At 40.4% G+C, this 13,020-nt stretch overlaps 1 protein-coding gene across 1 annotated transcript in view; it reads left to right on the top strand.

Moving 5' to 3' along the window:
• LRBA (LPS responsive beige-like anchor protein) overlaps positions 1 to 13,020 on the top strand; it is a 542,055-nt gene that overhangs the window by 386,505 nt on the left and 142,530 nt on the right. Inside the window, exons 45-46 of the mRNA XM_066631587.1 lie at positions 10,741 to 10,881; positions 12,327 to 12,446. Of these exons, the coding sequence (XP_066487684.1) occupies positions 10,741 to 10,881; positions 12,327 to 12,446 (261 nt within the window). The remainder of the gene's footprint in view (positions 1 to 10,740; positions 10,882 to 12,326; positions 12,447 to 13,020) is intronic.

The following is a 13,020-nucleotide window of genomic DNA, read 5'->3' as shown; positions in this document are numbered from 1 at the left end:
TTGTTCGGAGGGTGGGGGGCGTTCCCTTGTATCCACGGTTTCACTTAACTGCAGGGGGTTCCAGACCAGATCCCCCACGTATATGGGGGCACACTTGTACTTTGGATAATGATTTCATTTTTACATGTTTGCGCAGTATGAAATCTCCTTTGTATTGTATATGATCCTGAGCTCAGTAGGATGAAAAGCATGCAGTTCTTTTTATCTGTTCTGGCTCATTCTGTGCTTGCTCATCTTATACTATACAATTAGATTCTACTACATTATTCACCATTAGAGTAGCTTGGGTAAATATTTCAGCTCCAAATTGAATTATTTTTTATTGATTGCCTGCATAGTAGATCATTAAATCCAAAAGTTCCAGTAGGTTTTAAGTCTCAATGTCTAACAAAGATTTATTACTTAATTGTTAAACCCAAATGTATACATATTTAACTGGGAGTAGCTGTTGGAGGAAATTAAAAATAGTTTCCTCTTTGGGGGGAAGCAGAGTAGCTTAAGTAGCAGACCCCCCCTTTGGGTATCACCCAAGGGAATCTCCCTCACCCGGCTGACTGCTAATCAATAAAAAAAAGACAAAGAGGCAATGGTTTGTTAAAGTTGCAAAAAAGAAGTTATTTACTTACAGTTCCGTTGAGTGTATATTTACAGCATCTGATTAGGATCAGAGGTTCAGCTATTACTTAGAGATAACAAAGCCCTAGAGCTGCTTCGCCCTGCATGCCTTGTGCTCAAGACGGCCTGGGTATCAGAGCCCTGGTGTGTGCCGTCTTAACAGGTTCGTGGTCAGAGGACAAGAGGAAGTGCTCAGAGGAGAAGGGAAGGATAAAGGGTTAGGGCCACACCCCACAAGGATCACAGAGAGAACAGGTAGAAAGGTCAGAGTCACTGGGTCATAGCTTGAGCCCTTCTGGACAGCATCCTGCCCCCTCTGGACAGCAGACGGAGTTGCACCAACTCCAACAGTAGGCTCTACTGAGGACCATGGGACTTTCTCCTGAGTAAACAGATCCACGTTCAATTCCCCCCTAAGCCACAAAGCTTCCTGGGTGACCTTGGGCCAGTCACTTTCTCTCAGCCTCGCCTACCTCACAGGGTTGTTGTGAGGACAAAATGAGGTGAGCAGCTGTGTACACCGCCCTGAGCTCTTTGGAGGAAGGGCGGTATAAAAATGGGAATAAATAAATAAACAAACATGCATAGGATTGTGTTGTAAGTTGGATAACCAACCTTTGCTTAGACCTTGTAAGAACTAGTCTGGAAACTAAGATCATGCATTAAAAGTGGATTACTTATTTGTGTCAAGAACTTTGCCCCTTTGAACTCTTTGAGTACACCTGTGTCCTTGGAGTATCATATTAGTGCTGACTAATTGTAGGTTTTGCAACATGGTGGTAGAATTCTGTTCCCTCTTAACAGTTTCTGTTCTGTCTTTATTTTTATTTTAGCAATGTTACTGTAGTGCCATTGAGCTAACTCAAGCAGGAAAATATCAGCCTGGAGAGACACAGAATGGAGTTTTTTTTTTCTTTTTATTTACATAATTAATTTCTAAATGCTGTGATGCAGTTCTGTGACTGTCCATTTAGAACTAAGTCATGGCAGAGAAGTGTGTAAACTTACATCTATATAGCTACGGTTGTTTGAGTAGATACATTTTGAGTAGTTACCCTGCATCACCTATGCTTCCTTTGAAAACTAGTAATGGGCTATATTTCTATCTGTGTCTTGTCTCAGTTAATACAAGCCATTCTCATAATGTAATCCACTCATGGTCCCTGCTCCTTCCCCTACAATTTCTTAAGTATCTGACCTGATAAATCATTTGACAATTAACATTTTAAAGTGTGTATATTTATTGGTTACAGAATAATTTTTGTTTGCAAAACATGGATTTCCATTTTTGTCACTGAGAACATACTTAGTTTTGAATATATTAAGGCCTCCAGAAATTCCTTTTAGTCTTCCAAGTTTACACAGAAAAGTCAAACAATTACAACATTTATCTCCTTTGAGAGTCAGGTTCTCTCGCTGAAAATGGGGCTGAAATTTTGAATAAAAATGCTTTTACTAAACAAATGTAATATGTGGCTACCTTATGCCTATCTAACACTGAGAACTTGAAGTACTTCTTCATACCTAAGGATTGCGCCTCCAGTTGGAAAATGAGAAAAAGTTACCACAGAAGCAGTAGTGGCAATGGCAGTGATGGTGATGCACAGAGTTCAGTAGTGACTTATTTTCTAAATGGGGAACATTCACTCCATGATTTGGCTGGCTGGCCCTCCTTGACCAAGACACTTGGTGAAAAACAGGTGGTGACATCATGGCTGTGTGTGCTTGTGTGAAGTGTTCCCAAACAGCTTGTCCAAAGTGAGTGTGCAGAGTAGGGCCGAGCAGAAAAACTAAGGGCACAATCCTAACCCACTTTCCAGCACCAACATAAGAGCAATGTAGCTCTTCGGTAAGGGAACAAACAGTCCCTTACATTGAGGAGGCCTCCATGACTGCAGTGACGTAGTTAAGGGGGTGCAGGGGGTAGCAGTTGCACCAGGCATCAAGCTTTAGGGGGACAACAAGCTGAGCTTGAAACTAGTGACCAAAATTATGAAATCTTGGTATGTATGAATAAAACCATCATGTTACATATCATTGGAAAGATAATTTAATGCAGAATGCAATGCAACAAACTGCACTAGAATATCTGCATTCTATCAAAAGTTATGGCCAATTAACAAGAAAATGAAAACACAACTGCCTTGTGGAACAGAAAGTGATTTGCTTAACTCCAAACCTACCTATGAGACTGATTGTTCTGAGTGTCAATGAGATGTTATTATGATACAGCATGGAACAACAACTTTTTTTTTATTTACTTAATTAAATTTGATTTTGTCATGCGGGGGGGGGGGCTACAAAATCTTCTTTGACCCCAGGTAGCAGATATATGTCTGACTGGGGGGAGGCAGCAGAGCAAGTGGGTGGTGAGCTGCAGGAGGGAGGAGGTGGGTTCCTTCCAATTTTCACTTTTTTAAAAGCCTGGGCATGATGTCACTTTTGGTTGTGATATCACTTCCGGGGCAACATTTTGAACTTGGCACCGGGCTACACGATCATTAGCTATGCCACTACCATGACTGTAACCCAACTGCAGGATGCAGCACATGTCCTATTGGCACAGCTATGCCAGTGCTGGAAAGTTGGTTAGAATTTTGGCCTAAGGCGTCTACTACAGTGTGTGTAGTTATTACATAATGATTTTTAAATTCAAAAACGACTGCTTTAGCTACTACATATGTTCTGAGTGATTTCAATGTAATAAATATGTGTGTAGGCCAAGTAACTAATATTCTAGTTCAAGTCAAATATGACTTGCCTACTGTGGCTAGTGCATATTTCTGGCAAGCCTACTTCAGAAATAAACTGCTTTTTAAAAATGCAGATATGAAATGTTATAGCTTCAGTATATTTCTACACTATTAAATCAAATCAGGGGTATGAAGTGATAACAGTAATAGCATTACACCATGTCTTCAGTGTACACAACAAAATACCCATGGGTTTGATAAAAATGCTTATCACAATCCATTGGTTATACTTGTCAGTTAGATAAAGCAGCAGCTGCAAAATAGTTGCCTGAACCATGAGGAAGGCATATGATTCTTAAATGATCCAACCAACGACTTTTTTATCTGTGTTCCTTTGCCACCACAATAATGTAAAAAACATTGCTGTAAAAAATCTCCTTTGCATTTTTAGATAAATTTTGTGCTTCTCTCTAAGAGTTCTTGTGATTATGTTTTTGTCATGGGTGTTTACTTGTGAAGGCTCGTATCTTCATAGGCATTATTCAAAAGCAGTTGTTATTTTTGTGACTGTAAACTATATAATTTATTGTTTGAAATAATATATTGAGTCTGTGTGAATATTTGAGCAATTGACATTTTAACAGAGTTGAGACAAAAAAATGACTTTTTTCAATTTCTTCCATGAATTGTATGCAAAATTCAGCATACATTCAAAATTCATATGCATTCCTGTAAGCATACATACAGCAAAATTCAGTGCATTCCTGTAAGCCATAGTGTATATTAAAATTGAGAGGAACCTTTCTCTCTTTTCAGAAGAATTACCTGTTGTTAAGTGCATTTATTTGTTACAGTAATTGAAGATTTAAGCACAAGTGTTTTTGAGTAGAACTGATGTCAGTAATAGCTGCTGCATATGCAGATACAAACATATAGGTTGTTCCCTCATTATCTGCTGGGATTCCGTTCTGGAACTCCTATGGATAAAAAAAATCTGTGGATTAAGAAACAGTGGAAAAATACATTTAAAGACCCACTGCTCCTAATTGAATAAGGTTGTGCCTCGACATCTGCAGGGGTTTGATTCTGGGATTCCCTGCTGATATTACAAAATGTGTTAAATAAAAGCAGTTTAACAAAATTAAAAGTGCATCCCTTTACAATTGTGGTTTTAAACAGCTTTTCTTACTGTTGTAGAGAGGCAGTCAGCAATTAGAACCCCTGCTTTTGCCTGGCTCAGCTGAAGAATGGCATGATCATATGCACAACTGTCTCTCTACAGCAGTAAGAAAAGCAGTTTTTTAAAACTGTGATTTTAAAGGGATTTGTTTTTCCCCTTCTCCAGGGATCAGCACATTCCTTCTCATTTGCAGTGGCCATTTGTGTTGAGTCATATCAGTGTATAAAAAATCCGTGTATAACAAGGTTGGACCTATATTGTATTGCGTATAAGGTTCCTATTAGTTGAGGCTGTGTAACCCAATTCCTGCAATGCCACCTCCCCTTAACTGTGTCCCAGATTGCCCATTTCATAGATGGTACCCACTGAGAAGAGTTGGGTCCTATCTGCAGGACCAGTGCCAGGCAATTTTGTGCCGTAGTCAAGGCTAACTTCTTGCACCCTCACCCTTCCAAAATGTGACTGTAAGATTAAAAAGTATGTGCATTTTCACTTTGTTGTGGTATTTACCTTAAAATAAAAAATATATATAAATTGTCAGTTGCATTTTTTTACATGGGTTAAAAATCTAATTTGTATAAAATGGTGCCCCTCAAAGGTCAGTACTATGCCCCTCTGAAGTCTGTGCCCAATGTGACTGCCTAGCTGGCCTTACGATAGCACTAGGACTGCCTGCTTGCTTAGCTTCCCACAGGTTTTCTTGTTTACAGAAGCAAAAAGAAACTGTTTTGGAGAGGGGCTGCAACTCAGTGACAGTGCACTCGTTTTGCATACAGTAAGTTCTAAATTTAATACCTGTTATCTCCTGGTAGGACTGGAAAGAACCACTGCCTCAAATCTTAGATAACTGCTGCCAGTCAGTGTAGATAGTATAGAGCTACAGATGGATGAGTGATTTAAACTTGGGACAGCTTCATACTATATGTATAATTTTATAATCTGTATAATTTTGTGTTTGATTCTGTGATGAAATCCCAATATCTCTTTGTGGTTCTTGTTCTCAGTTGCAACCACTTTGAAATAACATGTAGTCAAAGAGCTGGAAAGTATCTAAACCAGCATTTTTCAACCGCTAGTGTGCCGCAAGGCAGCCTCAGTTGTGCTGTGGGGCCAGAGGAGGCAGGCAGCGCTGCCTTGGGCTGGAGAAGCGGCTGCTTTGACCTTCATGCAGCAGCAGTGAAAAAGGAGCAGCTGTGGCTGCTTTGCATCTCCTGCTGCTGAACAAGAGGAAGGCTGCAACCTGACCCTCATTTACCTGGGAGTAAGCCCCACTGACTATTGCCTGAGCAGGGCTGGGCTCTCAGGTTCCTCTCCAACCCCGCTTTCCTGGGTGTAAGCCACTGACTATAATGGAACTTACTTCTGAGTAGACATGCCTAGGATTGGGTTTTTGGTCACACTTTTTTTCTGAAATACAGGAGCAGGCAATGGAGGGGGGAGAATGTGAGGCAAATGATTCTGGACCTTTGGAAGGTGCAGACAAGTGAGGGGAGGGACAGTAGGAGAGGTACTAACTGCAATTATGAGATGGGGGGAATGTGCCTGTGGGAGGGGGTGGGGTGGATGAGAGAAGGAGAGAGAGGTGCCAATTGCCTGCTTGTGTATTTGAGAAAAAAGAGTGCAAGCAAAAACCCAATCCTAGGCATGTCTACTCAGAAGTAAGTCCTACAGGCACATTCCCCCCCAATGTCCCCCCCCAGTCTTTGGCCTAACCACAATCCTAACCACACTTTCCTGAGAGTAAGCCCCAATGAACAAAATAGGACTTACTTCTGAGTAGACCTGGCTAGGATTGTGCCCTTTATCATGTAATGATTTAATTGTATTAATTATATTAATTAAAAATTAATTGTATTGTAGTAATTTAATGTAAGTAAAAAACTGGGAGTGTGCCTTGACAATTTTAGTGCCTTGACAGTGAGCTGAAAAAGGTTGAAAATGGCTGAACTAAACAGACATCTTGAAGCAGCATTAACATAAGAACAGCCCCTCTGGATCAGACCATAGGCCCATCTAGTCCAGCTTCCTATATCTCACAGCGGCACACCAAATGCCCCAGGGAGCACACCAGATAAACAAGAGACCTGCATCCTGGTGCCCTCCCTTGCATCTGGCATTCTGATACATAGCCCATTTCTAAAATCAGGAGGTTGCACATACTCATGGCTTGTAACCCGTAATGGATTTTTCCTCCAGAAATTGGTCCAATCCCCTTTTAAAGGCATCTAGGCCAGATGCCATCACCACATCCTGTGGCAAGGAGTTCCACAGGCCAACCACACGCTGAGTAAAGAAATATTTTCTTTTGTCTGTCCTAACTCTCCCAACACTCAATTTTAGTGGATGTCCCCTGGTTCTGGTGTTATGTGAGAGTGTAAAGAGCATCTCTCTATCCACTCTATCCTTCCCATACATAATTTTGTAAGTCTCAATCATGTCCCCCCTCAGGTGCCTCTTTTCTAGGCTGAAGAGGCCCAAACGCCCTAGCCTTTCCTGATAAGGAAGGTGCCCCAGCCCAGTAATCATCTTAGGGCACAATCCTAACCAGGTCTACTCAGAAGTAAGCCTTATTTTGTTCAATGGGGCTTACTCTCAGGAAAGTGTGGTTAGGATTGTAGCCTTAGTCTCTCTCTTATGCACCTTTTGCACCTTTTCCACTTCCATTCCCTAGAATTATACTGACTTTACTAGATACTCATTTTTAAAATGCCTCCTGAAAATATCCTTGGTTGTTTCTTCAGGTAATGTGAAAAAACACTTCTGATTTCTTATCCAATTGAAAGGAGATAGTGTATGCCCAATCTCACAATGTCCCAACTGCTCCCTTCCTTGATGTTTTTCTTCTAGATCATGGTTAAAGCTTATAATCAGCATCAATCTTGATTATTTTCATCTTTGATTGCACTGGAGCAATGGCATGGTCTGAGGACCCAGATGTGTGTGAACTGGTGGGGGAAGGGGTTATTCATACTTTCTTAAAAAACCTATTTGCCAATTCATTCCCTGAGGATTTGGTTGTTTCTTTATTTGTTTTTAGGAAAACAACTTCATTACTATCCTCTTGCTTCTGTTGAGATCTTGATTCTGTTGAGATTGGCACCAGGAAGCCAGTATCATTTATAGTCTGAAGGCTTTGAATAAATCATTGAGATGACTTGTTAGGGTTTGTCCTGCTAACATCTGCAAATTGTACCAGTAGTGTAGCTCACCTGGATTTGAGTTAAAAATCCTGAGCTCTAACAGTAGTATCCAACCATATAATATTATTCCTCTTCCTTCTACATCCATTGCTGCAATAAGTAAGATCTATTGTATTGCTGTAGATCAAAGGATTGCTCCAAGTTGCTTATTATTCTGTGAATGCCAGTCTTCTCGGTGGCCAGTGAGCACTTGGTGCTCAGTTTCCATAACGCGTTTACTGCTGATAGTAAACGTCGGGAATTTCCTAGTTTTGGCACCGATATGAAAATAATGCCACTTCAAAACCAATTAAGTAGAACAGTTCATTTCAAAATGTGATAGTAAAAGCAAAACAAACATTTATTAGATAATTCGAATCAAGAGAGGATTTTAGACTGTTTTTTCCCCCTGAATTGCTGATAATTAGTTAACCGTTTGCATGGCCTTACGCAGATTGTCAGGAAAATAAGGGTCAGCATGGTAGAATGTATTAGCCCAATACATTGTCTCCATTTTATTATGATGCTGCTGAGGAAGCAGTGATATACAGCACTGTCATTACAGATCTATTGTTACAGGGGTTCCACAGTCTTCTGTGTACTGCTGTTAATTTATAGCAGTAAACAAAATGTAGCCTTCCGACTGCAGCAAAGCAGAATCTTTTAATGAGGTGGATGTTATTACCACAATAAATCAGTGCATTCGTGTAATGTATAATTCAATGTGTGTATTCCCACTGTAACTTCTCTGAGTAAGCTGATAGTGTATCATTGTCAGTGCACAGCTCCATAGTTCTTTATTTCCAAACCTGCCCCCCCCCCCCAATTTGGTGACTTTTTTTTTTTAATTTGCTTGCAAATAAATGCACCATGCCTTGATACTTGCCTTGCTGCCAGGTTTCAGAAATCAAGTACAAAAAAGAATTAAAATCAATACGGTGCATTCTTGCCGTATGGATCTTCACATGATATCTTCTATTTCTTTTCTTTTTTCAAAAGAGAATTAAATCAATTCTAATTGGTTTTACTTTATATTCAGCAGCTGTAATTCTATAACTATTGATCTGTAGTTGTGTTTTCAGAGAACAATAAAAACTGAAGCAGTTAAAAGCATATCTTTGAAGAGCTTCAGTGCTGTACATATACATCACTGTTTGTATTGTTGTGGAATATAATTTATTTTACCAATGATCTTAATATCTCACTTTTGCATGGCTGAAAATTGTCACAAACAATTTATTTAAAAGATAAATGTGATTGTTAACATCAGAACTTCATATTTGCCTGGAATACGTTTGCTGTCTCCGATGAAACCTCTTTGTGTAGCAGCCCCTTTTAAAAGAGGATTATCGTTAAAATTATTGCACTACCACGATGGATGTCAGACAGTGTAGGTTTTGCTTCCTCCTGAGGTGTGGCTGGCTATGATCTGCAGAAAGGTGTTCTCTGTGGTTGTTTGTCTCCCATTTAACTTTCTTTACCCTGACAGGTGTGTCATGGCAGACGCCCAGTTACCAACCTTTTGATGGGTGATGAAGAAGTCCTATCTATTCCACCAGATCTTTGTTGGCCTGCTAGAGTACCACTTGGTGTTATATTGACTATCTCTTGCTAGTACCGTATTACATTTTTGTATGTTTAAACCTAATCTTAGGAGAAGAGTGGAGGTATTCATTTTTTAATAAATGAATATATGGGAGGAGAAGGGGATAACAAATGCAAAATGAAGCACAGTTCATAATTATTCATTGATAAACAGCAATATAAATGGTATCTTCTCTTTTCTGCCTAAAAACTGCTGTTTTATTGTCAACAATGCCAGGGTAGCCTGACCATGAGGTGACTTGAAGCTGCTTGCATTCATGGTGAATGGCAAGCAGCAGTGAATATGGGGTGCCTTTCACTTTTCACTTTTACAACCTCCCTCCTGCCTCATTGCAATCCTCAATGCAATCCTCATTGATCCACTTCTTACTTGCTTGAGTGAGAAACAGATAATCTCCCTCCTTACTGTGCTCCTTGTTCGCTCTCCTCTAACTTGAAAGTGTGGCACTTCCAGAAGTGCCCAAGAGTTCATACTGTCCCTATAAGTCCTGCACTTCTGGGTTTGACAACAGTGCATGAAAAGCATGGTAAGAGTTTGGGGCTCTTTGGAGTGCAGATGAACCAAGGCGCTGTTCAGGGTCAATTGCTCCTAGCAAAGTGATGCATGGGCCTTGTGCAAAATTTGTGTGAGAAAATTATTTTTAAACAACTTCCAGTGAAAATTAGAGTTTTTTTTTTTAATTAAAAAGAAAAATAGCTATCCAGATTAATGCAGCCTTCTTCTCCTTTGTTTGGTTCACATGTTTTCATATGTCTGAATGCCGAACCATCAGATTTTTTGAAGATAATTGAGAGCCCAATCCTGTGGTCTGTGCCGTGCCTCTATGGTGCAAACCACAGTCGCAAATGTGCCGTTAGGCATGTTTGCGGGGCTTACCGTCGGGCTTCCGCCGGAGGTGGCTCAGCTCTGGCCGGCACTGAGCCAGTGCCTGGCGGGTACCGCGTTCCGTGTCTCGGCAGTGCCTGCGACTGCTGGGCTGTAGAACAGCAAATGGGGGTGGGGATGAGGGCATTCCGGGGAGGGGGTAGACCAGCGTGATGCAGGGAAGGGGCAGGGAAGCTGGTGTCATGCGGTGAGGGGGACGTGCTGGAGAGGGTTTGGATGGAGCTCTGCTCCACAGGATCCTTGGCGCTTGTGAAGGCTGCGTGCCTTACATGAGCACCTTTACTTTAGCGGCACCCAAAGGGCACCGCTAAAGTGAGTAGCCCCATTGCGGGGCTGCCTCCCTTACCCGGGGAAAGGGGACGAACGTCTCCTATTCCTGAAGTGCCTCCTGCGGTAGCACGGAAGGCGCTAGATTCGGCGACAGCCCTTGTAGTGCTGCCAAGCTGGGGCGCCCTAGGCAGCTCAGGATTGGGCTGCCCATCGTTTATGATGCATTTTTAATGCTAGTAATTTAGTAGTTTAGATGTTACAACTGCTACCAATATTAAGATGTGTTGAGCTTGTTATTTTTTATTTCCCTAGCCTATTGGTGCTCTTAATCCAAAAAGAGGTGCATTCTTCGCAGAGCGCTATGACTCATGGGAAGATGATCAGGTTCCTAAGTTCCATTATGGCACTCACTATTCAACAGCAAGTTTTACACTCCATTGGTTGTTAAGAATTGTAAGTATTGTGTACAAAAGTGTGTTTTTCTGAATTACAACAGAAACAGCAATGAACTTTAAGTATGGCTTTAAATTTGAAAGGCCTTAAAAGCAACTAAGATTTTGAAAATTGATTAAAATCAGTTTTTTGTTTTTGAATACTAGAAATAAAAATAAACTTCAGAACATAATGGTTTAGTTCTCGGATAAAATATGCTTTTACAAGTAGGCCCCTTTGTATGTTGTTTTGTTTAGCATGTTTTGTTATGTTTTGCCTGTGTCTTTTCTTAAATCGAGTGTAATCTGACTGTTTATGTCTGGATTTAATTTTCATAATTGACAAGTTAAAATAAGTTAATGAGACACAATATTAAATAGAATTATCCTACCTCCTTTTTCAAATAATGGAGGTGTACTTACGGATAACATTGCAATTGGACAGACTTGATATATTTATGAAACAGGCTATGTTTCTGTAAAATAATCTGGAATGATGATTTATCTGGTAGAAACTAATTTCTTTGGGAAAGCATTAGCAGCACATCATTAATTAAACCTTGTTAGATTGGTACAAGCAGACATAAATCCTGGAAGTAATTTATGGTACTTAGCTAATTTCAAGCAATTATCCACTAATATGCACTTAAATGTCCTTCGACTAGAAGGAGGTTTTTCAATTGTACACACATTTTTCTTTGCTTAATGGTGAACTGTGTAAGAAGACACAACAGAGAAAAAGTTTTGTCTTCGTGTAATGTATTAATGTTACGTTATTAGGAATGTTTTAACTCTGAATAACGTCTAGGATCCAGAAAACTGCATAACTAGTGTTTTTTTTTGTTTTTTTGCATAACTAGTTTTGTATGCCCCAAAAGGCTTTTTCAGCTGGCAGATCCCACCCTATGAATGCCATGGCAAGCGACTTTTGAAACATTGGAATAAGATATGTTGGGGTGATGTCTGTCTGTTAATTGCAAAGTTATCTTAAACCTTAATGCAGCCAGTGTGATTATTACCATATTTTGGATGGGAGAGGGGTGCTATGTCTGAAAGACAGTGGTTTTCTAATTTCAACTCACTTAATTCAATTGTGACATCAACCTAGAACCTCCCAGTTCACAACACACCCACACCTTAACTATCATGTTATACCTGTTACCATGTTACACCAAATACAGTAACTACTATTTAGAACGTATTGCAAATGTGGATATAATGCTTGAAACGGATTGTCAGAAGTGATTTCAGAAGCCTCAGTTTTGTACAAAGTTATAAAATATGAATAGGTCTCATACTTCTTTTTTGCATTTTGTTACATTTTTCTTTTTTATCCATCGCAACAATAAAATTTGCCAATAAATCTTCAAAACTATTTGGAAATGGTCAAAGATATTATATGTTGTAAAAGAAATGTGTTCCCCTTCTTTTTCAGGAAGTGTTTCAATTTTTTTTCTTTCTATTTAGGAACCCTTTACAACATTTTTCCTCAACTTGCAAGGAGGCAAGTTTGATCATGCAGATAGAACTTTTTCCTCAATTTCAAGGGCATGGCGCAATTGTCAGCGTGACACATCTGATATCAAAGTAAGGTTTAAGGAAAGTAGTTAAACACTACTGTAGTAAACTGATCTTTTCCTCATGTGTTAAAAAGATAAAAAGTATTTAATTGCTTGACTCCTATTAAATGTCTTTCGCGCATAATGTATCAGTTTGGAGATTGCAAAAATTAGATCACAGTCCAATCCTATCAAGCACTAGTGTGGTGGGCTCACATGGACTTTGCTATATCAGTAGCAGGGTGGAGGTCTCAGGGTAAGGGGATACTTTCCCCCTTACTCTGAGTAACATCCCAGCTTTCCCTGTGGGGCTACTCGGATCTCTGCCAGCTGTTTAGCTGGCAGAAGTCCGAGTAGCATGGTGTAACACTGGGAGGCCCAGGACGGGGGTTAGGATACGGTGGAGGAGGCCTCTGATGATGCCACCTCCTCTTGAACCTGATCCAACCTATTCTGCGCTCCCCATTTGAAACACCCCTCCCCACCTCCCAACCACCCTCCCGCCACCCCTCTGCCACACAACATAAATCTTACCTCCACCTGCGACCATCAGGCTGGATGCAGCATTGGAGGGGTGGCGCAAGCTTACTGTGCTGCTTACT

Source organism: Tiliqua scincoides, chromosome 6 (genome assembly GCF_035046505.1).
Source record: "Tiliqua scincoides isolate rTilSci1 chromosome 6, rTilSci1.hap2, whole genome shotgun sequence".
In the NCBI taxonomy this organism is placed as follows: domain Eukaryota; kingdom Metazoa; phylum Chordata; class Lepidosauria; order Squamata; family Scincidae; genus Tiliqua; species Tiliqua scincoides.
This window is presented reverse-complemented; position numbering and strand designations above follow the sequence as displayed.